The 27,324-nt window shown below is 38.1% G+C and overlaps 2 protein-coding genes across 3 annotated transcripts; one reads left to right on the plus strand and one right to left on the minus strand.

Moving 5' to 3' along the window:
• Window positions 1–6,866: 6,866 nt before the first annotated feature.
• On the minus strand, window positions 6,867–17,649 carry LOC106065718 (peptidase M20 domain-containing protein 2-like). The gene is made up of 10 exons (XM_056033751.1): window positions 17,560–17,649; window positions 15,735–15,903; window positions 14,164–14,293; window positions 11,891–12,074; window positions 11,598–11,746; window positions 11,336–11,478; window positions 9,985–10,139; window positions 9,230–9,355; window positions 8,763–8,871; window positions 6,867–8,104 (listed from the first exon to the last, which is right to left on the minus strand). Exons 2-10 carry the CDS (start codon window positions 15,841–15,843, stop codon window positions 7,926–7,928), a joined length of 1,284 nt encoding a protein of 427 aa, XP_055889726.1. The 5' UTR covers window positions 15,844–15,903; window positions 17,560–17,649; the 3' UTR covers window positions 6,867–7,925.
• A 4,314-nt stretch (window positions 17,650–21,963) lies between these two features.
• On the plus strand, window positions 21,964–27,038 carry LOC106065719 (uncharacterized). Of its 2 annotated transcripts, XM_056034197.1 has the most exons (5): window positions 21,964–22,127; window positions 24,219–24,359; window positions 25,382–25,504; window positions 25,690–25,721; window positions 26,922–27,038. In XM_056034197.1, the coding sequence occupies exons 1-5, from the start codon at window positions 22,028–22,030 to the stop codon at window positions 26,931–26,933; spliced, it is 408 nt and encodes a 135-aa protein (XP_055890172.1). In that variant the 5' UTR covers window positions 21,964–22,027; the 3' UTR covers window positions 26,934–27,038. The 2 variants fall into 2 exon arrangements, with proteins under 2 accessions (XP_055890172.1, XP_055890173.1); XM_056034198.1 differs by lacking the exon at window positions 25,690–25,721.
• Window positions 27,039–27,324: the final 286 nt, after the last annotated feature.

The raw sequence follows: 27,324 nt of genomic DNA on the forward strand, positions 1-27,324 counted from the left end.
CAGGTGTGGCCAACGAGCTAGTAAATTTCTTTTCTCAGCGATATACATCAACTGTTAAAATTCTAGGAAAATCGATAGAGCCGTTTTTGAGATTATCTGTTGCCCACCCCATCCAAGTTTCAGGTATTTTAAAAAATGACAGTTTTGCGGAGAAATTTGTATTATTTTCACATGACTTTTTTTTGTTTTACATTTCTTAAAACCATTTTAAAGATTAATTTCTTTATTTTCTAATTATGTTTTCGATCCATGTGGCTTCCAATTTATTCTTAAAAACATTTACTAGGTCAATAAGTTCATTAAATTAAAAACTACGACACGTTGCTAATATGTTTGAAGGATTTTAAGATTTTGAAACATATTACCACAAAGAAAAGTCCGAACATTCTCATCTGCTTGTTGAAAAACATAGATCTAGTTCAGCTGCCGACCTGTTTATATTTAAAACCAGGAGTTAATATCCCGTAAGGTGATCAAACATTTGGTAGATAATCCTTAAAGGCCATTAGAACATATCAGAGCTTAACAGAACATTGCGTTTAAAAGGGGGCTATGGACGACCTCATGTTAAGAGACGGGGGAGGTAATTAAGTATACACTGCGATGGCGGCCATATTAGACCGCACTACAAACAGCGATGTCCTTGCTGTTGATATATGATGTAATGTTGCGTGAGAGTTAGTTCCCTTAGCGGATTCGGAAGTGTGTGTTCCTGTTCGTTATCTAAAATGGTTGAATAAAGCCTGTGTGTGTGTGTTTTGTAAACCGGCCTTGTTGTTAATCTATTTCTACTTGTATCTATGAGTATATTAACACTTGCGAACGCTGTTATACACACTGATCTGAAAACGGTTGTAACGATTTTCCTAGAAATTAACAGTTTATGAAAATCATTTGGAAAACAATTACTAGCTAATTTTCCACTCTGGGAAAACTCTGATTTAGCCGTTATCAATTTTCAAAATATAATCATCTTAAAATGAAATTTGGTTTACCACTCTATGTCTGACAGTATTATTTTGAACATCCTACAGTGGGAGTTCCCGCATGTATTCTATAAAGAGTTGAAATAATAAGGAGATGTTGAGGAACATTTATGGCACCACCGCCTGCCTACAAAAATCAATGTCTACCAGGCGGTGGTTCTCTCAACCCTTCTATATGGCTCTGAGACATGGACACTATACGGAAAACAACAAAGACTTCTTGAGCGCTTCCACCAAAGATGCTTGCGCTCCATCATGGACATAAGGTGGTAAGATCAAACTACAAACAGCGATGTCCTTGCGAACACCGGTATGGACAGTATAGAGGGACTTCTTATGGTACGACAGTTAGGCTGGGCAGGGCACGTAACCCGTATGGGAGGCAGTCCTTTTTGAGGAGATAAAAGGTGGTCAAAGACCAGCTTAGACGTCAACTTTCCTTGACTGACATAGAAGAGAGCACCTGGTTGCATGCGGCGTCGGAACGAGACAGCTGGAGGTCACTCACGAAGGCCGCGGGATACACATTTGAGACCAAAAGAAAATCTGCTGCCGACGACAAACGCAGATGGCGAAAAGAAAATCTAAATCGACCACCTGCGGACAATGGTTATGCTTGCCTTGGTTGTGGCAAAATATGTAGGTCACAACTGGGGCTGCGCGGCCACGGGAAATACTGCATTCCTCACTAATCTTCGGACTCGAAGACAAGCCTTATAATAATGTTAAAAATCATTAGATGGACTGGTAGAATTAATTTTTGAAAATTTATACATGTGTATATAATATTTATACAATTAATTTATGAACAATATCAATATTATATCTCTTACTGGATGGCTGCCTAGTCTTGCGGTTTGCTCTCTGGACTCTCTTTCAAATTTATCGATGGTCTCGGGTTCAAACCCTGCCCGCTCCCATCCCCCGTCGTGCTTCGGGAGGTTTGAACTAGGAAGTAAACTTCAACTCTGAAGAAACATGTAAAACATTTACAATCATTTAAAAAAAAACATTTTACTATATAGCATTCCACTGTCTTTTACTGTTCCCCAGTCTGGGCCTTTATTACTAAACTAGAATTTTCTATACTCTTAGTACATTTATAATCAGATTAACCTTCATAGTAATGAAAAATAGGCCAAGGTCAGATTTAGTACCAAAAAAAATAAAAGGTGACCCTGGCTGGCTGATAATAAAATAAAACCACGATGAGTAGGCCCATAGTGATAAGTATGTTTCTATTTGACGAACTCTTCTTGAAAGCACCTTCGTTTGAACCAACAAAACTTTTGGCAGACTTAATTTGGTCACGCGAAATACGTAAAGTCAAGTAAAGTTCTCCCTTTTGAGACCATGCGATCAATGAAATAAAGTTCATCTGTTCCTGTGGCTCACGGTTAAAGAGGGTGTCATGTGGCCAGCACAACGACCAGCGGAAATACATCGCCCAGATTATATTTCTTGCGATATAGGGTAAAAGTTCCAATTGCGAAATTATTTATAATTATCTTTTTGATTGCGAATTCATTTAGAATTATCTTTGTGATTGTGAATTCATTTAGAATTACCTTTTTGATTGCGAATTCATTTAGAATTATCTTTTTGATTGCGAATTCATTTAGAATTATCTTTTTGATTGTGAATTCATTTAGAATTTTCTTTTTGATTGCGAATTCATTTAGAATTATCTTTTTGAATGCGAATTCATTTTTTAGAATTATCTTTTTGATTGTGAATTCATTTAGAATTACCTTATTGATTGTGAATTCATTTAGAATTACCTTTTTGATTGCGAATTCATATAGAATTACCTTTTTGATTGCGAATTCATTTTTTAGAATTATCTTTTTGATTGCGAATTCATTTAGAATTACCTTTTTGAATGGGAATTCATTTAGAACTATCTTTTTGAGAGCGAATTCATTTAGAACTATCTTTTTGATTGTGAATTCATTTAGAACTATCTTTGTGATTGCGAATTCATTTAGAACTATCTTTGTGACTGCGAATTCATTTAGAACTATCTTTCTGACTGCGAATTCATTTAGAACTATGTTTGCGACTGCGAATTCATTTAGAATTATCTTTTTGAGCCTAATCTTGTTGCAGGTCAGATGAGATCTTTTCCGAAGAACAGGTAGACAGAAGCGGTGTTGGGCAAACATTTAACATCAAACTGCTAAAATTTTAAAAAAGGCCTTTCAACATCAAAAGAAAGTGGTACACAACTTCGTGGACTTTAAAAATGTTTAGGTCCTGGTTTAACTCGATGGTATATTGTAAGTGATGAGAGAGTTAATCATAGATATAAAACAAAAATCATTATAGTTGGTTATCAAAGCGCTTTACCAAAATGCAAATAGCTCAGTACTTCTGAACAACCAAGTTAGAGAAAGGTTTAGCACATCCATAAGATGGACGCGTAGCAGTGTAATCGGGGATTTCCTTTAGTAACGTGTAGGTGCATTAAAAAAACGTAGAATGTAAATCGCTAAGAGGCGCAATAACAGTAGGGCATAGACATCAATATAGACTGGAAAAAAGGAAATAACTTCATAGAACTTGAAAACATGTATATCTATTGTTGTCGGATTTCCGAATTCTGAACAGTTCCATGATCTTCAGTCTTAGCAAGTCACAAATTTACGAGTAGGGACCCATTTCAGCATTGCTTAGTACGTGTTTCCAGTTCCAGCGACATTGGGCTGTGCCCTTCTTTTGTAGCAGTTTTACTTTTGATCTGTTGGTACTGGTTCGTTACTTCGACAGATAGTTTTAATACAAACTGCAATGTACATAAACTCGCCATACAAGTAACAGCCAGCAACATAGCAATAGAACAGCCACTGTTTCTTTCTTGCACGTCAAGAGTATTAACTTAATCACCCTTAGAATAGCATTTTCTGCTTTAACGTTCACATTTAAGGATTATACATTGCTTTCTTTCACCACCTAATCACGATATCAGACATTAGTCTACGCTAATAACATTATTTGCGACACATATTCAGTGACATCTGTTTAATAGATGCCAGATTAAAATATTTAGCTAGGGTTGGCGCCACCAGGACCGGCCTTATGCATAGACAAGCTAGGCAGCCGCCTAGGGCGTCAGATTGGCGGGTGGGGGAGGGGGTAGAAATAGCCAAACTTGTCCTCAAGGCTATTGTAGGAGTGCACTATGTTTTCAAGAGCTAGTATAACAAGGCCAAACTCAATATCAACGTTTATCTACTACATATGGAGGTCTGTACATAAGGATGAGAGGAGTCACCATAAGCACATTTTAGAAGCCCTGTATGTATGAATATTCATGTCTTTTGTGTTTAAATGTATATTTTTTTTAGATCAAATGTTAAATTTATATAGATTTGCATAAATAATCCACAACTCTCTCTATATAAATATTTTTCGCTGTATATTTTTTAAATTTTTCTATTTCATTTGAGGCCACCAAATTCACTTCTCCTAGAGCCTCCCATTATCTAAGTCTTGCCATGACACATGTCTGTACTTTCTCGACATTCTACGAGTTGAAAGATAATAATAAACTAAACAGAAAGTTGTTTGGTGTCATAATATTTTATATCGAACTTTGTATTGCTATATATAACATGGGGATACTTCTGATTGGCTAAGAATTATTTTCGAAACTAAAAAGGAGAGAACATAAATTAAAAGTGTACCTTTGGAGAGTAAGCGACTACTAACAAAAAGACACATTATTAGCTTGCAGCGCACAGTTCTACACCCTGCAGCTGTGGTTCTCGCAGGTTCGACGGAGCATTTAATTCCTGCAAAGCTCTGAATCGTTCTGGGTCACGCTTGAGCTGACTTTTAGATATTTCTTATTCCAGCAGTCTGACACTACGTTTTTCCGGTCTCACTTTTAGCTTTGTTGAAGGTAATACCATACTTCTGAGCTACTTTGAAGAATCTCTGCAGGTTTCTATCATGAGATTCGGTATCATGTCCACATAAGCGAATGTATTTTCTAGTTGCTCGTCTTCCATTATTTTATCTATAGTTCGTTGGAAACAAGCCACTCCATTAGTAACTTCAAATGGAATTCTTCGAAACTGGTAACGTCTACCATCGAAAGCTGTAAATGGCCTTTCTTCTTCTTTAATCGGGATCTGATGATGGACATTCTTGAAGTCCAGATTACTGAAGACAGAAAATTGTGCTATCTTCTCTTCTAATTCATCCATTTTTGGCATGGGGTAGGTGTCTAACAGCTTAAATGTGTTGATCGTCTGATTATAGTCAATAACAATACGTCTTTTGTGCCTCTCATTGGCTGTTATTAGAACCTGTGCCCGCCTGGGAGACTTTGATGGTTCTATTACTTCTTCTTTTAGTAGTCTCTGAATATCAGCAGTAATAAACTTAGAGTCCTGTAATGAGTGTCTGCGTGACTTAGTTGCCACTGGAGAGCAGTTTGGAGATAAGTTACCAAAAAGACTAGGCGCCTCTACTTTAGCTGGTTTAAGAGTACTTAAACACAGAGGTGGTCTCTTTCCACTAAAGTGAATCCGTAGATTCTCGTGTAGGCTTATGAAATCTAAGCCTAGAATTACACCTGAACATAATCCATCTAAAAGTGACAGTTTAGTATTTTCATGTTTCATCTTTGAGTTGAATGGTAGCAAAGATATGGCCTTTAGTAACTCGAGACAAGTGAGTAGATGTCATAAATATTCTGTCCACGGAGGTTTTTATCGGCCACCTGTGACTCCTGACAACTCGTGCTGATACATAACTCTCACAGCTTCCAGTGTCTATCAAGGCTTAAAGTGGCACCCCATTGAGAAGAATCAAGGAGGTTGATTTGCCTAGTCCTAAAGAGTGCAACGTAGCGAGGGCAAATGCTGTAGATTTTCTTGATTTGCAAGATCTCTGAAAATGTCCCTTCTTGCCACACACATTTCATGTGGCTTCACGTGCGGGGCACTCATTACGAGGATGTCTTCCTCTGCCGCAGAGGTAACACTTGCTAGATATAGCGCTTACCTCTTGTTTTGTTTGCGCCGAAGTAGCTGAGGCTCGTAGATCAGGCAACTGGGGAGCGACAGCATTTGTAGTAGCCCCACAAGTGGTTTCTGGCTGTGACTCGTACAACAACGAATGTTGATAGGCGTGTTCAAGTACTCTGGCTTCCTCAAATGCATCCTTCAACTTTTAATCTGTTTTCTCTTGGAGACGTTTTCTAATACTGTTGGAGGCAATTCCTGTGATGGACTCGTCACTATGTGGCTCAGCTGTCACGGCTTTGAAGTTGTAGTGCTTGGATAGACTGCGGAGTTTTTGAAGAAAGGCCTTGACCCTGTTCCTGTCTACACATGGCTAACTTGTGACTTGCGAATACTTCATTCTTAGGCTGAATGTAGATGTTATTTAGTGACTGAATCGCATCTTCATACTTTTCTTGGTCACTTATTATCTGGTACACCGATGGCGAAATGCAGTTTATTAATAGCTTCTTGTTATCAATGTTTTCTATGGTAACAACAGACAAAAAGTTTTTAAAGGTTTCATACCAGTGTTGCTACTTTTCTGATGCTTGTGGTGCGGTAGGTTCAACATCAAACCTTTCCGGTCGAAACAGTCTATCCATGTCTAGAATCAATACCACACCTATAGGTTCAGTGTAATGAATTGTCGTACTTTAACATAGCAAAAGCCATGTTACATCTAAAGCTTTATTACACTGAATGACAAACAACTGCACACATGGTAAAGATCACAACACGAAATATGGTCTGTACACTGTCTTACAAATGTAAACAAACACTATGGGGAGACATTCGAAGAAACAAATTCAGGACAGAGCTGAATGGAAATAAATGAAGATAGAAAAAAAAGAAAAGAAACACACTCTTTTGTGCCACTTTGACAGATATTTATTTTTAAATTCGGAGCAATTATTCTAACATAACAATGTACACATGATATACTAACATTTGTCTTTTTTATTTTTAAATATTCTAAATATTGCTTTATTTTAGTCACATCCCAATCCCACAATCAATAGTACCATACTACTTCTTACATTGATAAGTAGAATGGACCCAGATATAAATGAATACAATTATCCTTATGTATTGAGCCTTCATCACTCCTTACAGGTACCATCCCTTCTTACGGGTACCATCACTCCTTACAGGTACCATCACTCCTTACAGGTACCATCACATCTTACGGGTACCATTTACCAGTTCCTATCCCTTGGATGTATTCTAAAGGAATAGAACCACAAAATTATCACTTTCTAAGAAACGGAACAAGGCAAAGTCTTATCTCGTTATGTGATCATATAAAGACCCTCTTTGGTCTAACCACTAGGACATATTTAGCCAGTGGTCAATTCACTGTTATGTAACATTTGTACATAACCATTAGTGTACGTAACCATATCAAACAGTATTGGCAGAAAACGTATCACTTCTTATAATGTTGTCGAAATAAAAGAATTATAAGAAACATAGAATAAATATTAAATTATTTGTATCAAAACTTTCTTGTGATGTACATGCATAAAATTAGAAAGTAAGTAAATAGAAAGTAAAATGCTTTATATCTGTTAGGTCTTCTCTACAAGACAATTTCATTGATAAAAAATTCTTTGATAAGATTGAACTACCGATACTTCTTACGGTCGATGTTTAGGAAAACACAAATAAATTATTACATTGACAAAGTAAAATCTTTTTTTTTTAATAATAATACAGAACGCTCTCGTAAGCTGAATAGAGGCATTGTAGGCAGCTTAAATTATATAATATCATCTGTTATTCTTAAAGTTACGCTTAGAGTACTTAGAAATATAGACTTAGAGGCGGAGACCAACATTTGGTTTTAAAAGACCTAAACTAATGACATATTTCCTCAACAGTGTCGCTCTACGAATTAGATAAGTCTGAAACTGTATACGAGATGTCACTGTTGTGGTGTTACTTCTGATGGCGCGATTCCCGCCGACTCGTACAGACGTACAAGCTCGGACTGGTGCTCTTCAAAGACCTCCTTCATATTCTCCTCAGAGACCATCAAGTCGATAGCCAACATGGCCAGAGCTTTGCCTTGTACGATGCTCATAAATTCACATTCCTTGGAACCTAGAGAAAGATGAATGAGAAACTATACATTCACAACAGATTAACTCAAAATTAACATCAACAGAGTTTGAGCTTGAAATATATTTTATGATTTGATTGGCAGTGAACAAAAGCTTTTGTGTCTGTTTGTCTTTGTAATCGGTGTCTTGTACCTCCTTTGTGAGGGTTAAATATTAAAATCATCACCTAGACCAGCGGTTCTCAACCTTTTAAGCTCTGCGACCCCCCCCCTTTATAATCCCCACTCTGCGGCGACCCCCATCCACACAGCAATAGAAGAATAGACAAAAACAATCCATATTTTCGATGGTCTTAGGCGACCCCTGGCAAATCGTCAATCGACCCCTAAGGGGGTCGCGACCCACAGGTTGAGAACCCCTGACCTAGACGGTGTTTTTTTTAATTCTTAAATCGTTATAGCTTGTTACGTTGAATTACAACGGGTTGCTTATGTCGACCTCCTACACACAAACACATGCTTCTGGCCTGAGAATTCTAGTTACTCATTACTAACCTTTCCCAAGTCAAATTTCCTTAAAAAAAAAAACAATTTTACATACAATCACTGAGTTTTCCTCGTCTTCTTAATTCAATATTGTTGTAACTACCAAGGCAGAGTAATCTAACTTAAAGTTGTTGTCCATAAACTTGTATCTACCTGCATATCTACTGAACTCATCAGTTCCTAATTCAGCGGATGATCCTGAGTAATAGAATACCTTCAGTGTCGGCACAGCTGTTGTCACGTTGGCAATGTCATCCGGGGGCTGTAGTCAAGAGGAAACAGAATCTATTTACTTACGTTTTTAGTTTCTAGATCATCAGTTGTGGTTAGTTTATTTTACATATAAATCTCTTGCCATAAGATTCTAAAATTCGTGAGATTGAGAATTGAGACAAAGTAACGCTTTGTCTAATCATTGCTAACTTTAGCTCTGGACTGTCGTTCGGACTTCTCGATAGTCCCGGGTTCATACGCTGCCCGCTCCCCCCCCCCCCGGTCGTCCTGCGGGAGGTTTGGACTAGGAAGTAAATTATCTTCAACTATGAAGGAACATCCGAAACATGTCAAACATTTTACAAACAACATTACAAATAGACAGTGGCATTAGTTAAAACGTTGACCTCAAAGGCTTTCATCTTGTGATGGAATGTGAACCCCATCAGAGTGGCGTTGTGTTTGTACAGCTCAACCAGACGAGGGCAAGTGATGTTACATAGGAACTCCTTCACTGCGGGCTCGATCTCAAACTGTGGAGACATTAGTTCAAGCAGTGATAAGATTTATTGACCAGTGTTTTCTCTCCTGTTGAGATGTCCTAAGACGTTCTAATTAAATTTTACGACATCCTGACCAAATCCACTTCAACTATCTACTGGATCTTTAAAATTCTCAAGAGAGATATGGCGACAATAAAATAATGCTGTTTTTGACAATCACATCACACCACAAAAGGGATGTATTGATGATGACACTAATGATGCGATGTTTTGATCATAACACTAACAATGTGGTGTTTTGATTATAACACTAATAATGTGATGTTTGACTGATAATTAAAAAAAAAAATGTGATAATTTAATGATGACAAAAATATGCTAATACTTGTATGCTGTTTTATTGATGACAACATAATGTGATGTTTGTTTTATTAATGTGATGTTTTGTTGATGCCATCATTAATGTGATTTTTTTTGTTTGTTTTAATATTGTAATCGTCTTTTTCTTCCTGATGCCCTAATGATTACATCTTTCATGCTTACACCTTTCATGATTACATCTTTTATACAATGTAAAACTTTTGTAAAACTTTCAGACTAATTTAAAATCTCTAGGTTTGGGCCAGTGATGAGATCTAGCTAAAGTAGAGTAGACTCACCCTGCAACCGCTGGCCATCGCTGCGGCCTCGTAACTTCTCTGGAGCATCTCGCTGAGCACTTTCATTTCAATGGGCTTGGGGGCTTTCGTGATGAAATCCATGGTAGAGAACTCTGGCATGACATCCGCCTTAGAGCCGGCCTCCGCAATGACACCTGACAGGAAGTGAAACTCAACGGCTATAACCCAAACTTACGTGCTATGGGCACCCTGAAATGGGCAACTTTTCTTGGGCTTCAGTTCAAAACCATTATATCTGTTGTACTCGATAACCTAAACGTGGACTATGTGGCTGAGTGGTTATACTGAGTGTGGACTTTTCAAGGAATATCGAGTTCGAGTCACGACTGGAATGTACTTATCGCCATTTAAGGCAGCACGGAAAACATGTCCACAAAAGAGATTGGACACCAGAGCTCAGGGAGTTGGCTCGAGACCAGTCGTTACAGAAGGCCTAAACACTGACTTCCTACGTCACAACCTGTGGGCTGTTTAGACTTTATCAGCGCTACTCGTTGACTAGGAAACATAAAAAAGGACCAAGATGCCTGAGTGTAGTCGCTGAATGAACTCTTTATGTTGTGTCTGTTCTATTTATGTGAATGTTTCTGTTGTGTTGTCTTTATATGAGAAAAGAGTCTTTGTAATCACAACACATTTCCATAATGATCAAAAAAGCAAGTCTTAGTGTTAATCTTCATGGAAATGGGATTTATTTTATGCAAATAAGCATCATAGTATACCACGTCCACAAGGAGTTCCTTGCCCCTGTGTGATTGTTGCTAGTCCAGTCTCAGGACTGTAATGCTGCTTACGAATGAGATGCACACGAATAACATGCCTACAATACATTATATCCGGGGGGTACAGTGGCTGAGTGGTTAAGCGCTTGGCTTCCGAACCTCTCGGTAAAGAGAAGGATTTTGAACTCAGGAACTCAGGGCGCCCTGAGTACACCCAACTGTAATGGTTACCTGACTTATCTTTTTCTCTCCTAACTGACGATACCAACGTTGATTACACCAGAATGTGATAAATAATTACGGAGAGAAAGAGTTAAGTTTGCAAAAGTAAAGGCGGTTAGTCATTGTGCTGGCCACATGACATCCTGCTCGTTAACCGTTGCCCCAAGAAACAGATGACCTTAAAATCATCTGTCCCATAGACCGCATGGTCTGAAACGGGAACTATACTTGACTTACTTTACATTATATCCATCCTTGGACATTGTCTCCATTTAATTAGTCATCCTTTACAATTACCTTTCAATCTACATCTTCTAAAATGACCTGCCGCCAAGCATCAACTTGACTCCTCATTAACCCGCCTATGCTATTTTATCCACACTGACCTTTCACTAACCAGTCTTCTTTAAACTGCTGCCTGGCAGATGCGATGTTTTGATAGGCCAGAACCACAGCGTTGACCGGATTGGCCACTTCCCACGGTCGATCTCCCTCTGGTCGACTTCGGCCCCTAAATACAATTTTATTCCTGCAGATATACAAATAAAATGCGACAAATGGAATGTTTACATTAAGTTAACACGATTTAAACAATTTTCTTTTTTTTTTAATGTGAGAGTATAAACAGTGTTAAGTCCCAAAACTTACCTCTGTGAGCCAACAAAGTGTGGCCTGACATTGGTGTAATGGGCGGGGTAGGCGGTCAACAAAAAGTCGATGCCCTTAAAACATCCCTCCTCAAACATCAAAATTTTCCCCACATTGTCTGGATGACCACAGCAGCCGATAACTGTCACCTGGAGGGAGCAAAGCAAAAACCGTCCAATTTAAACACAACACTATTGAATAAATTACAGATGTGACATTTAGAAAATATATTTCAAATCAATAGCTATTAAATATGTCACCTGTTATGCAAAGCTTTAAAAAAAATTACTGACCATTCCTACGGGCTCAGTGGCAAATTTGATGACAGTCTGAACGCCCAGTGCTGCTGTTAGGGCCACTACGGTAACCAGGTTATGGCCTTGTGAGTGACCAGTTGCCTCGTCAGCATCATACTGGCACAGAAACCCGATGTTTGGGTGATCCACTCCTCCGACCTCTCCCTCTCCAAATTCCGCCCTATAAAACAAAACAAAGAATGTATTTAATTCAGAACATTCTTGAAAGAATCAAAACTGAAATGTGGAAGACTGTGACGAACTATGTCCTCTCAAGACAGAACTGACCAGTGCGGAACTATCCCCCCCCCTCCTTTTTACCACTAGTTAGCATTGTATAGCCTTCTCTCAAAACTAAACTGACCGGTGGAGAACATGAACAGCCTATTACACCAAGTTATAGGCCATAGACACACATCCCACGTTACGCCCCAAACGCCGAAACAAATGTACGCTGCCATTAAGTCCAGGAACATTAAAATTGAAAGTTACGCCCCAAACGCCAAGAGAAACACACGCATCCGCAAAGTCCATGGACATTAAAATTTGGTGTCCATGTACACCACTTTGAGTCGACACTCCTAACGCCCGTGGCTATTCAAATCGCTCCTGTCCGCTGTGCCCTCGAGCGATGGCCATTGGATCGTCACTTCTCTAACATACCGCTCGGGAACCTATAAAAGCCGGAGACGAAAGTTTCAGGTTAATGCCATTCTAGATCAGAATCACTGAGAAGTCAGAAGACTCTCAAGTCAACGATTCATTTGGGAACTTGTGTGAGGCAAAGCGGGTGAGTTGGAAAAACTCTATCATTTTTATTTAGGGTGTCTTCGCTTGTAACATTTATGTTCATGTATCATTACCATGTAAGTACTTAGTTGAATCTAAACATCACATTTGTAAAGATCTATAAATATGTGCTCCTTATTTACTCGTCAATGTTGACTGTACTCCCAACGGGGGACATCCACTCTACAACTTAATTAATCCTAATGTCTATTTATGCATTTGTTATTTATTCATATCCATGTTCATCTGGACCTGCTCACGTCTAGATTATTTCCTTACCTGTGCATATGTGCCTGTATATATATATGATTATGCTTGTTTTTGTTATGGACGTACTGTGCTGTTACCATGCATCCTTAGGCCCGAGAATCAGTCTCACTTGTATACCCCACTATTTTCGGCCTATCGGCCCTTCTTCTTGTCACGGTCCTCTAGTTACGAGTGACCGTGGACTTGTTTACCTGTGGGTCAATAAGGTCACAGGGGCTATAACCCTGTAATATGGTCCCCCTGTTTCCCTCCTCATTTATGCCCCTGACTTGTACATTTATATGTGTATTCGTAATATTATTATTATATTATTTGTACAGCAATTATTATTAGACTAGTAAAATGTTGTTAACATGTATCTTAGTTAGTCTGAGAGAGACGTTCCTACCAAGGATGCGCCCCTCGCCAACCAGCCTGTATGGTTTAATAATTCAGGCTCCTCTCCCGTCTCATCTCATAGCCTCCTCCATCAGGGCAGGCCATCATCCCCATCGGAAAGTGCAAACTGACCGATCGGCGGACTTATTCCACTACAGGAGCGGAGTTTCGTTTTGTGAAGTTAAATTCTTTTTTCCTTTTAGTAAAAACTTGTTTAAATTTTATGGTTACAAAAAATCTTATAAGTCTGTGAAGAGACACCCTACTCTTGTTGTCATTTCATATATTCAGTTACTATATAAACAGTGCACATCTTCTGTTTTAATGATTAACCAGTGATTAATGTCAATAAAAAGAAAAACAGATTTTTGAAAAAAAAAATTTGACTCATGCGAGAATAAATATAAGCATGTTTGCCAAGGTTTCTTTTTCTTTTTTTTTTTCAATTTGTACTTTCTGATGGTGTGGAAAGGTGAAGATAAAAACTGATTTAAACACGGCGAGAAAAGAACTTTTGAGGTTTGATTTAACTATCTACTGAATTCCTGTGATGCCTCACTCTTGAAGGAGGTGCAGTGGTTGAGTGGTAAAGAGCTTGGCTTCCGAACCGCGAAGTCCCGGGTTCGAATCCTGGTGAAGAATGAGATTTTGAATTTCGGGACCATGAGGGCACCTCTGGGTCCAACCAACTCTATTGGGTACATGACCTTATTTGAGGAAAAGTAAAAGTGGTTGGTCGTTGTGGTGACCACATAATATCCAAGTCAACCTTAGGCTTTAGAAACTTTACAGCCTTGGCTCATATATCACAAGGTTTGAAAGCAGTACTTCACCTGAAGGCAGTCTTGAAACCTTTGTATCTCTCTGAGACTTTAAACCCTTTACGTTTCAAGAATTTGACGATTCTGTCGTGACACTTATATTCCTTCCCGGATTTTTCCCGGAGTCTCCAGATATCTTTTCCTAAAACAGAATGTAATTACTGAAGCAAAATTAAAGAAACAGTTTTATTTAGTTTAATTAGGAATTACGATTGATGTTTGATTGTTCAATTCCGATGTTCCCCCTAAAATAAAAAAGGAAACATTTTGATCGGTAGTGTAACGCCTACACACATTTTGCAACATAGAGGTCAACTGTCAAATGCCCTACATATTCCGCCCATCTCGCAATACAGGTCTTTATTGCCGATTATAACATTACCCGACACACATTGCCGTTAGGCACATGTTTGATCAGAACAGCCTTTTTACAAAGATTATATCAAGTCTCTCTATCTGTCTGTCTGTCTGTCTGGTAATATCTTTGTACACGTTATTTCGACCACGCCCAATCTCGGATCCACGTGAAACTTTACACATTTATTTTTGCACCTCACAAAGGATGAATTAATAACAAAAGAGATTAACCAATTAATGAATTAATTATTGGTAATTAATTTTTTTAGTTTGGTACCGAAAAAGGGGAAGAAAATGCTACGTATTGAAAAATGTGGCTTTATATGTACAGTTTTTCCCCAATTACATTCTTAGCACGTTATTTCTCCCATTTCCTATTCTTGGATGAAATGAAATTTCGCACACATATTCATAGTTGCGGTGGATGAGTGGTAAAGCGCGTCGCTTCCAAACCGGGGGGTCCCGGGTTCGAATCCTGGTGCTCATTGGGATTTTTAATTTCGGGATCTTTGGGCGCCTTTGAGTCCACCCAGCTCTTTTGGGTGCCTTGGGAACAAGTTAAGGCGATTGGTCGTTGTGCCTGACACATGACACCCTCGTTAACAATGAGCCACAGAAACGGATGACCTTAAAATCATCTGCCCCATAGATCCCAAGGTCTGAAAAGGGGGGGGGTGGGGGAGACTTACTTCATAGTCGATGAAAATAAATGAATCAATAACAAAATTCAACAAATTAGTTAATCAATCATTGGTAATTAATTAATTTCGTTTTTATATAAAAAGAGAGCGTATTCGTATTTGGATATATGCCAGTGATTTTGCGGTTCATCCCCTTGAAAACGTTACCTACTGTCTCAGCCAAAAATCAGACAACGTAAAGTGCACTAGATAGTCATCACGGTGCTTCAGAGAGCAGGTAGCATCGTTTTAGTCCTTAAGGGCACATTTATGTTTAAAATGCACAAGGGACGTCGGTGATGGGGGGGGGGTGCTTCAGAGAGCAGGTAGCATCGTTTCAGTCCTTAAGGGCACATTTATGTATAAAATGCACAAGGGACGTCGGTGAGAGGGGGGGGGGTGCTTCAAAGAGCAGGTAGCATCGTTTCAGTCCTTAAGTGCATGTTTAGAATGTTTAGTTTAGAATGCACAAGCGACGTCACCAGGGAGAGATGCGGTCCGCACCGGGTGACACCCATCCTAGTGACGCCACTGGAACATACTTACCTATTCCATTGAGCTCGTCCAACTGTTGCTCTATGGCTGTGAAAGCAATCTTTTTCTCTTCTGTCAGGATTTGCTCCTTCTCTTCAATCTCAACTTTCTTCTTGGGCATTCTCTGGTCTGACCTAGTCTCTGGGCACTACAGTAACTTACTTAAAACGAAATTCAAGGACTGGAGAGAGACAGACGTGAAGTGTTGGTGTTGTTAACTCGCAGTGTGAAGAACAAACAGAGGAAAAATGCGTGCACCGGTATTTAATGAAATAATGAAATACATATTTATCCTTGAAATAATATCATGAACACTAAAAATAATATATAGAAATCAAACAGTAGCTCAAACAAGACCAGTCGTCACAGAAGGCCTGAACACTGACTTGCAACGTCACAACCTCTTGGCAGTAGAGACCAATAGCTCGTGTCACAGGTCAGTATTGAGGCCTTCTATAATTATTGGTCTCTGTTCAAGTCAAATTATTAAAAGCACAGGAGAAATTGTTTGATATGTACTATGCTATTTCACGAAAATATTTTTTTTATTATATATAGAAAATTTTCTTGTTTCTTGATAGGTCATCAAGTAAGCGAATCGTCCAATATTTCACATTAAAAATTAGATCTAGATTTATATTCCAAATATAAAAATGTAGATTTCCTCGTATTTCTCAGCATTTTATTATCTTAACGTATATAAAAGAAAATATAGATATTAATTATTATATACACATAATAACAAATAAATAGTTCACCTAGAATCTCAGCATTAAAAATCTTTTTCTTCCTATTTGCATATAGTGGGTTATCTTCTTGTAGTCTAGTCTAAAACTTTAATTATCAACAGATTTGTAAGTAAACTATGGTGTCGTATATCTAGAAGTCTATTTAATGATAATTAATGTTAATCTAGAAATCTGTATATTTTCTTACTATTGGGACTTAATATTCGTATATTCATAACCTCATTCACCAAAACGAACGAAATCCGCTCCGGAGGACAGACGTAGAGGGGGAAAGGAATTAGAGCACGTGGTTCAGCGTTTGTTTACGTCGATGAGGTCCACTGGTCAATGAGGTCCACTGGTCAATGAGGTCCACTGGTCAATGAGGTCCACTGGTCAATGAGGTCCACTGGCCAATGAGGTCCACTAGTAATAATAAGTCTTGCATTCCAGTCCGAAGATAAAGGCGGAATGCAGTTTTCCCCGTGGGTACGCCGCCCCAACTGTGACCTGCATGTTTTGTCCGCCTGTGGTTGATTTAGGCTTTCTGTTCGCCGTCTGCGTCCATCCTCGGCGGCGGATTTTCTTTTGGTCTCAATTGAGTATCCCGCGGCCTTTGTAAGTGACCTCTAGCTGTCTTGTTTTGAGGCCGCATATGCAACCAGGTGCTCTCTTCTATGTCATTTAAAGCAAGTTGGCGCCTAAGCTGGTCTTTAAAGCGTTTCCGTGGTACACCTCTGTTACGTCAACCACCTTTCAGCTCACCAAAAAGTACTGCTTTTGGCATACGTTCGTCCCCCATACGGGATACGTGCCATGCCCAGCGTAACTGTCGGACCATAAGATGTCCTTTTATACTGTCCATACTGTAAGAAATGCGGTCCATCAAATCTAATGTAGAATATAGAGGATTTCTTATTGTCCGATAGTTATAAGAATCTACTGTAGTGTACTGTATTAGATCTATATTTTTCTACATCTACAATCTATAATCAATATTTAAATTACATCCTATGTTTTAAAAGAATACTGTTCGATATATGTTGACAAATGACACTAGAGTCTACACAAAATACTAAATCTGTTTAAAGCTATTTCCATCTTCTTACTTTAATTTTTAATTTTCTTTTTTTTTCTTCAGGCGAAGTCTTCACTAGAATGTGGACGCCATGGATTTGCATACAAGGAAGTGACGTGCAGAGTTCAATCCAAGATAATTTCTTGTTGAAGTAGCTCCACACACCAATTGATGACGTAATTTTATGTGCTTTCTCATTTTTCGAGCTTCATTGACAGCTACTTGACACAGTAAGCTACCTGAATGATTTTATTATTAAGAGAAAAACAATAGCTCAATAAGTTGCATAAAGGAGGTATTGTCTTTTTAAAAAGTATGTTTTATTTTGTTTTCGTGGTTCTTAAATCTTTCTCTCCGTAATTATTTACCACATTCTTATCTTATCTTATATAATACAGACGTTAATTCAAAAAAGAAGATGATTACGTCCTACGCGTCATGCATTCAGCCATGCATATTAACCAATGACTTAAATTCTGCCCAGTCACTGGTTTTCCTGGCTAGCTCAGGCAACTCATTCCATCCTCTAAAAGCTCCTTTATCTTTGTGTCTTTCTGAGTATTCTGATTTTGGTGGAATCAACGTTGGTATCGTCAGTTAGGAGAGAAAGAGATAAGCCTACTTATATAAAAATGAGTCCATAACACACATTTGTACACTCTGAAATTCTGAATCCACACAAAACGATTTACAGTAAAAATTTACATGAATATCGTGTGAAAGATTCGTAGTTTAATATTCTGTCCCATTCCACAAGACCCTTCTAATTCTTAATGAAAACAATAAAATATTTCTTTATTATATACAAAAAAATATTGCTATATTTCTTTTCAAAGTTCTTTGCTTCAGTACAATCAATTGAGTGTTACGTTATTTCAAAGTTGTAAGAGTTTCTTAAAATATTATATATATATATATATATATATGAGTGTGTGTGTGTGTGTGTTTGCAGACATAGCTGTGACCTAAATATTTTGCCACAACCAATGCAGGCAAAATCGTTATCTGCAAATGGCAAATCTAGATTTAAGATTTAAGTCAAACTTTTGCGCGCTCATAAGACTATGTAATTTTAGAGCATCAAGACAATCCATTTCTTTACCACGGCTAAATGAATCTTATTATCATTTATTTAATTTTGACTTATTTACTTACGACTGTTATCACCGGAAGTGGTAATTGTTTAAAGCAAACATTACCTATGAAACGCTTCCATGCGTCTTCAAAAGCATCAGACAACCAGTCCAACTTTAGGCCTTCATGTGCGATTCAGAAGCCCCACACTTACAAGTATATCTTTCAATAATGTAGAAGTTATTTCCCTTTTTCGATGTTAAACAACATAAATCATTACCGGTATCAATAATTGATTGACTCATTGTTTTTTTTTTAAATGATTCATGTGTTTTCTTTTTAGATAAAATAAGAAATTTGTTTAAAGTTTGAACTTAATCCGAGAATGAGTGTGGGAAAAATAACGTGTACAATTAATTAAGGGGACAAGACCCTACATGTTAGGCCATATCTGTGACTACTGAAGGATTTATTTCCCTTGTTGTATCAAACAAAAATGTATTAGTTACTAGTAATTAATTGATTCATGTCTTTGCCAATGAATAATTGTGAAAAGTTTAAAACTTGATCCGAGAATGGGCGTGGGAGAAATAGCGTTTTCAAACTTTTTTACCAGACAGACAGACTTGATATAAGCTGATATGTAAAAAAAAAAAAAGAAGGCTAATCCGAAAAGGAGCTATATTGACCTTAATTTGTGTCCCAATGTATTTGGCCTTTGACTTTATGCGGACGAAGTAGAAGAGGATTTTCAAACTTGAGGGGCCCTATAGATCACGAAATAAAAAATCCTAGTATTCACCAGGGGACCCCGGTTCGTAAGCCTTTACCACTCAGCCACCGCGCCTCACTTTTTTTTTTATTTACAAAGCGTATATCAACTCTGATGTCTGTCTGTCCGGTAAAAAGTTTGTACACGTTATTTTTCCCACAGCGAATCTTGGATTAAGCTGAAAACTTGTACAATTGTTGTTGTTTTTTTTTCAGACAACACAAGAATCAATTTAAAAAAAAAAATAACTATTGGTATTTGGTATGTTGAACAATGGAAAAAATCGTACTTGACAGATGTGGTGGAATAAGTTGAATTAGTTCCCTTTGAGAAATGTTGAGCCCTAGAAGTTTTCTGAAAGACTAAAGAGCATTGTGTGTGTTTGTGTAAAGGGAACTTGCATGTGTATGTGAGATCACAGAATTTGAAAGCGTTAAATTGAAAAGCGCTATTATGTCCTCTTGGCGCCATATGTAAAGCTGACAAGTTTAGTAACTCTAGTTGAAGAGTTCTCATCAACCTAATCGTTCACCTTGGCGTCTCTGGGCTACTTTCGTTAGCTCTTCAGTAAAGGCATGAGACTAGTTGCTGGACATTTCACATTCTACAACTGTTTTACTTCTAGTCATTAAACAGTCAACGTAACACCATGCGTCATTCGTGATAGATGTTTTCACTGTGGGGATCATGGGCGTGAACACCCCCCCCCGTGCAGATGGGGGTGTTGGAGCTCAGTGACTGATCTTTTGCTTTAATTTTGTTTATTTTAGGTGAAATTTTAATACTAAACCATCACTTGCCCTAGCACAGCCAAGGGGATTTTGAGTTGGAAAACCCCTACTAGGGGGTTTTGAGTTGGAAACCCCCTACCAGGGGGTTTTGAGTTTGAAACCCCTTCCAAGGGGTTTTGAGTTTGAAAACCCCTACCAGGGGGGTTGAGTTTAAAACCCCCTATCAGGGGTTTTGAGTTTGAAACCCCCTATAAGGGGGTTTTGCATTTAAATCCCCCTCTTCTATAAAACAAAAACAAAATGCAAACGACAATCCCAAAATTCCAAGAGCACACCTAAGAAAGATTTTGATTTTAAAATTTACGATAAACCCCTCTTCAAAATACAAAAGCAAATTACACACTCAAAATTGTATGAGCGTAGCCAAAGGGGTTTTGAGCTGAAACCCCTCTTCAGCTGGGTTTGAAGCTAAAAATACCTCATCAATATTTTAAAAAAAAAAGCAAATTACGCACTCAAAATGCTTGAGGGCCCCTCAAGTTTGAAGATCCTCTTCTTCGTCCGTATAAACCCCTCCAGCGGGTTTGAAGCTAAAAAAAATCTTTAAAATAAAATTTTAAAAAATCAAATTTTGCAATCAAAATGCTATGGGCGTAGCCAAGCTTATTGGGTGTTTTGAGTTTAAATTTCCCTTCAGACGGTTTGATGCTAAAAAATACATATTCAATATAAAAAAAAAAGCAAATTACGCACTAAAATTCTTTGAGCCTAGCCAAGCCAATGGGGGGTTTTGAGTTTCAACCCCCTCTCCTCCAGTTGGCTTTTTTAAAAGTTTAAAACCCCTCAAGATAGTCTTGAGTTTAAAATCCCCCTACAGAGCGTTTTAAGGTTGAAAGCCTCTCTTTTCAATATTATTTGTAAAGCAAACTACAGTCCCCAAATTCTATGACCGTAGCTAAATGTGGTTTTGAATTTTAAAAAAAGAAACAACTCTAGATATATTTTAGTTTAAAACCCCCCAACAGATGATTTAGACGATAAAACTTCACTTTTCGATATAACATCTAAAGCAAAATAGTCACCTAATTTTAAAATCGTAATCAAGAGAAGTTACACGTCTACCAGTGGCTGGGCTCCATTAATAAAGTGCAATGAAATTGAAAAACATTAAATGTGGCTCTACAAAGATGGCTAAGGACGGATTTTAGGAGTTAGTTATAGAGATCGGGTCTAAATCAAGGAAATCCTATGCCGAAATGGGAGTCGACTCCTTCGTAAGGTTGTGACAGAGCGTCGCATGAGGTTTGCGGGACATGTTCTCCGACAAAATGAATTACGCATAATAAGAGTTGCGATGACATCCTAGTACAACTTGACGCCACTCATTCATGGAGGTCCTCAGAGCAGGTGAGAAGAGGCTGCGGACATTGCCAGTGACAGAGTTTTGTGGAAAAAGCTTGCCAGCAAATGCGCCGAACGGCCCGGGAGGGTCTAAGTCAGTAAGAATAGCACATTAGGTTTTTGAAATAAAACTTTTTAATAGCAAAATAATGCACTGTAGGTACCTCAGAATAGGCATTTAGTTGGCTTTCAATACCAGAAATAGTGCTTGGCGGCGGGGCTCCGCCCCGAATGGGGGAGCTCTCGGCGCTCCCCCAGACCCCTTCCTGGCAAGGGCGAGGAGTCTACAATTTTTTCACTAACTCCAGCAAAAAAATCCTGGCTACGCCCATGGTGGGGATGTAATGTGACACACATTTGTCAATAGATGGCGCGCTGTAGATGAGATCACCTATCTCCATCTATGTGAGAACACAACATATTGCATTGGTTTCGACAGGCTATAAAAGTTTGGTAGACTAACCTCGTCTCTAGTCCACAGTTTTCCAAATCAGAAGACGGAAGCCAGGCCAGACTGAAAAATGGCAAACAAATTGTTGATAACTTTGGCAGTAGTCCTAGTCTGTCACACTGCTGCTGCTGCTGATTTGAACTTTGGTTTTTTCTCTTTGTTTGCTAATGGTAAGTATCTGACATTATTGTTGCTAATTCAGATAAGACATTATTTTATTTGAAATTGATTGCTCCTGCCTTAGCTTGGCTCTTGTACGATGTTAATAATGATTGCATGTTTGACAAAGACAGCATAGCTTTTACATCACTATACTACTGCAAAACAAGTCACAAAAGGTGTTGTTGTGGTTTTTCTTTTACAAAGCTTATTTCTACCAATAATGTACAAGTAATTTCCCTAACTCTGTCTCTCTGGTCAAAAGTGTGTACACGTCATTTCTCTCATATCCATTCTCGGATCAAGCTGAAACTTTGCACAATTATTCATTGACATAAACATGAATTAATAAAAGAAAAGTAACCCTTTAAATATTTAATTACTAGTAATTCGTTATTTTGATTAATAGCAACAAGGGAAACTACTAATTCAGTATTCACAGATATGGCTAAGTTAGTCCCCCTTAAATAATTGTTAACGCTATTTCTCACGCATTCTCCGATCAAGTTGAAACTTTAAACAATTATTTATTGCACCTAACAAAACATGAATCAATAACAAAAATACTCAAGCAGTCAATTTATTATTGTTAATTAATTATTTTGTTTGATATCGAGTTAGGGAAATAACTTTTACAGCATTGGTAGAAATATTTTTTTAAGGACGTAGTTCTTCCCCTTTAGATAAGCTTTGTTGTTGTTGTTTTTTTTTTGTTTGTTTTTTTTTAAGATTTCTTCTTTATTTTCGGTGTTAAAGACAATTCATGTGAGCAACCTTTGTAAGAGCGATTATTTGCTTATCACTAATGAATGATAGATTGGGAAAAAAAAGTGGAGAATTTTTATCCCGCCCAACAATCCCCACCCAGCCCCCAACGCAACATTTTTTTCCAAACAAAAAAAAAACCTTCTTAAGCAAATGTATAAATGTACTCAGAGTATATATAATTCTAATGATTGGCCTGTAGACCCAGACTTGGAGGACGTCTGTTTATTTATTTCATTCTGAAAGTATTAATACATGCGGGAATACCCCGTTGACGTATGTGTTCCATATATAAAATGTGGTCTAGAGGCTAAGTACGCTTGGCTTGGCTACCTATGAATGGGGCTCGAGGTTCGACACCCGACTTGAGAAGGGTTGTGTACTTAGCGATTAAAGGCAGCACGGAAAAACCTTCTCCCAGATACCCCCTTCCCCCACTGGTCCACAAATGAGATTGGACCATAGCGCCCTGAGCATGCTTTATGCACGAAAGTAGCGCTATATAAAAGCTATGATTTATAGAATGTCTAGAAGTACAGACCAAATTTAGTTTTTAATTTTTTTTTGGCGTATCCGGTGCAAGGAATAAAAGAAAGTGTCGATATGTTATTTTTTTTATATTAATTACTCAGCACGTTTTAGCACTTATCAGTTATAACGTCTGCGCTCTCCCTTTTGTAACTAATTATTAGTTATTTAGTTGATAAATTTAAATTCTCAATTTAGTTTCTTTTACTTTGTATATTAAATATTGTAAACCCCAAACTTGCCCTAGTCCCTACTTCAAGAGCTCAAGATGTAAGTTCTAGTGTTATAAGTCACGTGACGTGACACGCCTTCATTAGGTCAATATCAGTAACATTGGGATTATAGCCTTCTGTAAACAATAAAAGAAAAAAATACAGTACCCATTTCAGACATTGCGATCTATGGGGACAGATGATGTAAAGGTCATCTCTTTCTGTAGCTCACGGTTAACGAGGGTGTCATGTGGCCAACACAATGACTAACCTCTGTTTCTTTTCCCCTATTAACATCAGATACCTCCGAGGCGCCCTTAAGATCCTGAGATAAAAAATCCCAGTCTTTACTAGGATTCAAGCCCGGGATTCCCCCGGTTCGAAAGCCAAGAGCTTTTAGCGCCTCCAGTAAACTATACTATCCAATTAAATCCAGGATATTTATTACTGATTTATAAATACAGGGGATTATATATGTAACAACAGTTCTATAAAATGTCTAATAAATCTAGTTATTACTTTCTTTTATTTTGGCAAGAAAAATAGCTATTTTTCTTTCTTTCTTTTTTTTTCAAAACTTTTTTTTTTTTAATTTAGCCAACGGAACGAATGTTTTCCAAGCACTGCAAAATCGAATCCAGACAAAAATCCAAGCACTGAAGGCAGCTGCAGCCAACAGCACAACGACACAAGCCAACTCTTTCCTCTCCACATTAGCAGCCAACTTACAAGCACTGAGTAAGTGAAGTAAGTGCCTGTAATGTCATTGTCATAGCTAGCGCATGTACAAGTCAGATCAAAATGGAGTAAAAAAAAAGTAAAGTTCCCCATTCATGTGACAGATGATGTTGTTTGGCCAACGGTTAACGAGCAAGGTGTCACGGGGCCAGCACAACCACCAACCGTCTTTACTTTCCCCAGCTAAGGTTAGGTACCCCACTAGAATTGGGGCGTCTTAAAATCCCAGTCTTTTCCAAGATTCGAATCCAGGGCTCCAGGTTCGGAAGCCAAGCGCTTTACCACTCAGCCACCGCACTCAAAATACTTAGTATTAATATGTGTATTAAGTTCTGCCTCTCAATATGTCGGGAATGTCCTCTGATAGCTGTTGTTGTTTACCAGAATGACGTCCTCTGATAGCTGTTGCTGTTTACCAGAACGACGTCCTCTGATAGCTGTTGCTGTTTACCGGAATGACGTCCCCTGATAGCTGTTGTTGTTTACCAGAATGACGTCCAAATGAACAGCTGATTTATTAGTTACATACACGAATAAGAGCTGTGTACCGAATTTTTAAAGCTAATTAACACTTAAGTATTTGTAATGTCAGCTAAAATATTAAGGGTAACTCTGTTTGATGTTTTTCATCAATAGTAAAAAAAAAAAAAAAAAAAAAAGTGCTCCTTTTCAGACTTTGCGATCTACAGGGAAAATGATGTTAACATCTGTGTCTTTGTCCAACGTTTAACGATCAGGGTGTCACGTGGCCAGCGCAACGGCCAACCGCCTTTCCTTTCCCCAACGAAGGTCAAGGATGAGTTTCCTTAAAATCCCGAAATTAAAACTCCCAGTCTTCACCGAGATTCCAACTTGGGACGTTTCGGTTCGAAAGCCAAGCGCTTTACCACTCAGCCAACACATCTCTTTCATCCTGTTATCTGTATCTAAGCGATTCTTGCCGATAACTAGGAATACAAATTAAGCATATATTAAATGTCTACATGCGTGTTTAAATATACAATATGTAACAATCTTTCCAGATCAAACCAGTATCAGCCCACAGTTCAATTTGGCGAACACAAGGTTCCTCTTGGCTCAAGCACTGGCCAGATTGAGAGGCAATCCTCTATTACAGAACCTGAGGACTTACATACAAAACGCTCGTAAGTTAACCCATTCCCTCCGTTTTTCTTCCCAATTTTCATCGCCCCTTCCTAAAAACATTACAGTCCCCCTTTCAGACCATTGCGTAGCCGTATCTGAGTTTGTGTGAACAACATAGTCTCTCTCTCTTTTCGATACTAATTTTTCCAATTTTATTTACCTTTTATTTTGTCTCTCCATCTAGTTGCAGCAGCTAACGATGGTGCTACAGTTCCGGTGAGTAGATAGATCTCTTTCTTTTCATTACGATTGCACAGGGAGAAAACAAAATCGAACATGTTGACACCCATGACAAGGTCTCCCAATGATACATACAAATCTTTAAATTTGCGATCAAGATATTTCACTTTCACTAATAAATAAATACATCGTTTACTGTTGCCGACCTGCCTCTCGTTGGGTGCCTGCCTTAGAGTTACAACAGTGCACTTCTCCATTGGAGTAGATCGAGGCACCATGGACCACATTCTCTGGTGGTGGGAACTCTTTGAGATTGTTGAATAACTCCCAGCTTAAGAAGTGTGGGGCGTATATGCCTGGTTTGATCGTTGGATAGACGACAATAAGGGAGGCGCGGTGGTTGAGCGCTTAAGCGCTTGGTCCTGGATTCGAATCCTGGTGAAAACTAGGATTTTTAATTTCGTGATCTAAGGGCGCCTTTGAGTCCACCCAGCTTTAATGGGCGCCTCTGAGTCCAGCCAGCTCTAATGGGTACCTGACATTTGTAGGGGAAAAGTAAAGCCGGTTGGTCGTTGTGCTGACCCACATGACACCCTAGTTAACCGTGGACCACAGAAACACATGAGCTTTACATCTTATCGTTTCATTATCTGCCCTATAGACCGCAAGGTCTGAAAGGGGAACTTTACTACTTTACACGACAATAGGACTAACTGGCACAAGTCAATATAAAACAGAACTGAAAAAAAAAAAAAAAAAAGTTCCACACTTAATGGATCACAGCGAATGTCCCTGCTCAAAAAGGTTAAAGTACTAGATATAGGCAGAGCTAAAACAAAAATACATAATAGCAGGCAAAAATGAATGTTATACCAACGTCGGTCAGCACAGTGTCCGTCTGTCTGTCTGGGTAGATTCTTTTTACACTTTTTCCTCCCATTTACCATTCTCAGATCAAGTTAAAATTGTGCCCAATTATTCATTGTTGATGACAACATTTAAATCCCTCAAACAATTAATAAATTAGTTAATCAATTGGTGACAATTAATAACATCTCATTGATATAGAAACATGGGATATAAACCATGCAATATTGAGAGACATGTCAGCAATTAGATGGTCCTCTCCATTTACTCAATATAAGCTTTGATTTCAAGAAAGGATTTGTTTGTTTTTCTATATAAAATAATACTTTATTACCTAACACTGAAACTTATCTTATACTTTTCTTACAGCTAACTAAATAAGTATGCTGCTGGCTGTGAATGTTTCTGGAGCGAATCACCTGAGATGTAATAGTTCAGTTGTAATAAGTGTTTATTTCAATAAAAATACACTTGTGAAAATTAAAATCTTTTATGTCACGACTTTTTTTTATAATTAACTAATTAATTAAAATTAATAATATGTATAATTAAACTAAAATGTACTGACCTATACCCTTATATATATATTTAAAAGGACATAGCCACCGGGATAGGTGAGGTGAATACTTAGATTGAAAAACAAAAAAACAGATCTGAGGAAAGAGAGAGAGAGTGAGAGAGAGAGAGAGAGAGAGAGAGAGAGAGAGAGAGAGAGAGAGAGAGAGTAGAGTATGAGTATGAATAGAGTAAGAGATATAACGTGATATTGCAA

This window comes from Biomphalaria glabrata, chromosome 6, assembly GCF_947242115.1.
Source record: "Biomphalaria glabrata chromosome 6, xgBioGlab47.1, whole genome shotgun sequence".
Classification (NCBI taxonomy): Eukaryota; Metazoa; Mollusca; class Gastropoda; family Planorbidae; genus Biomphalaria; species Biomphalaria glabrata.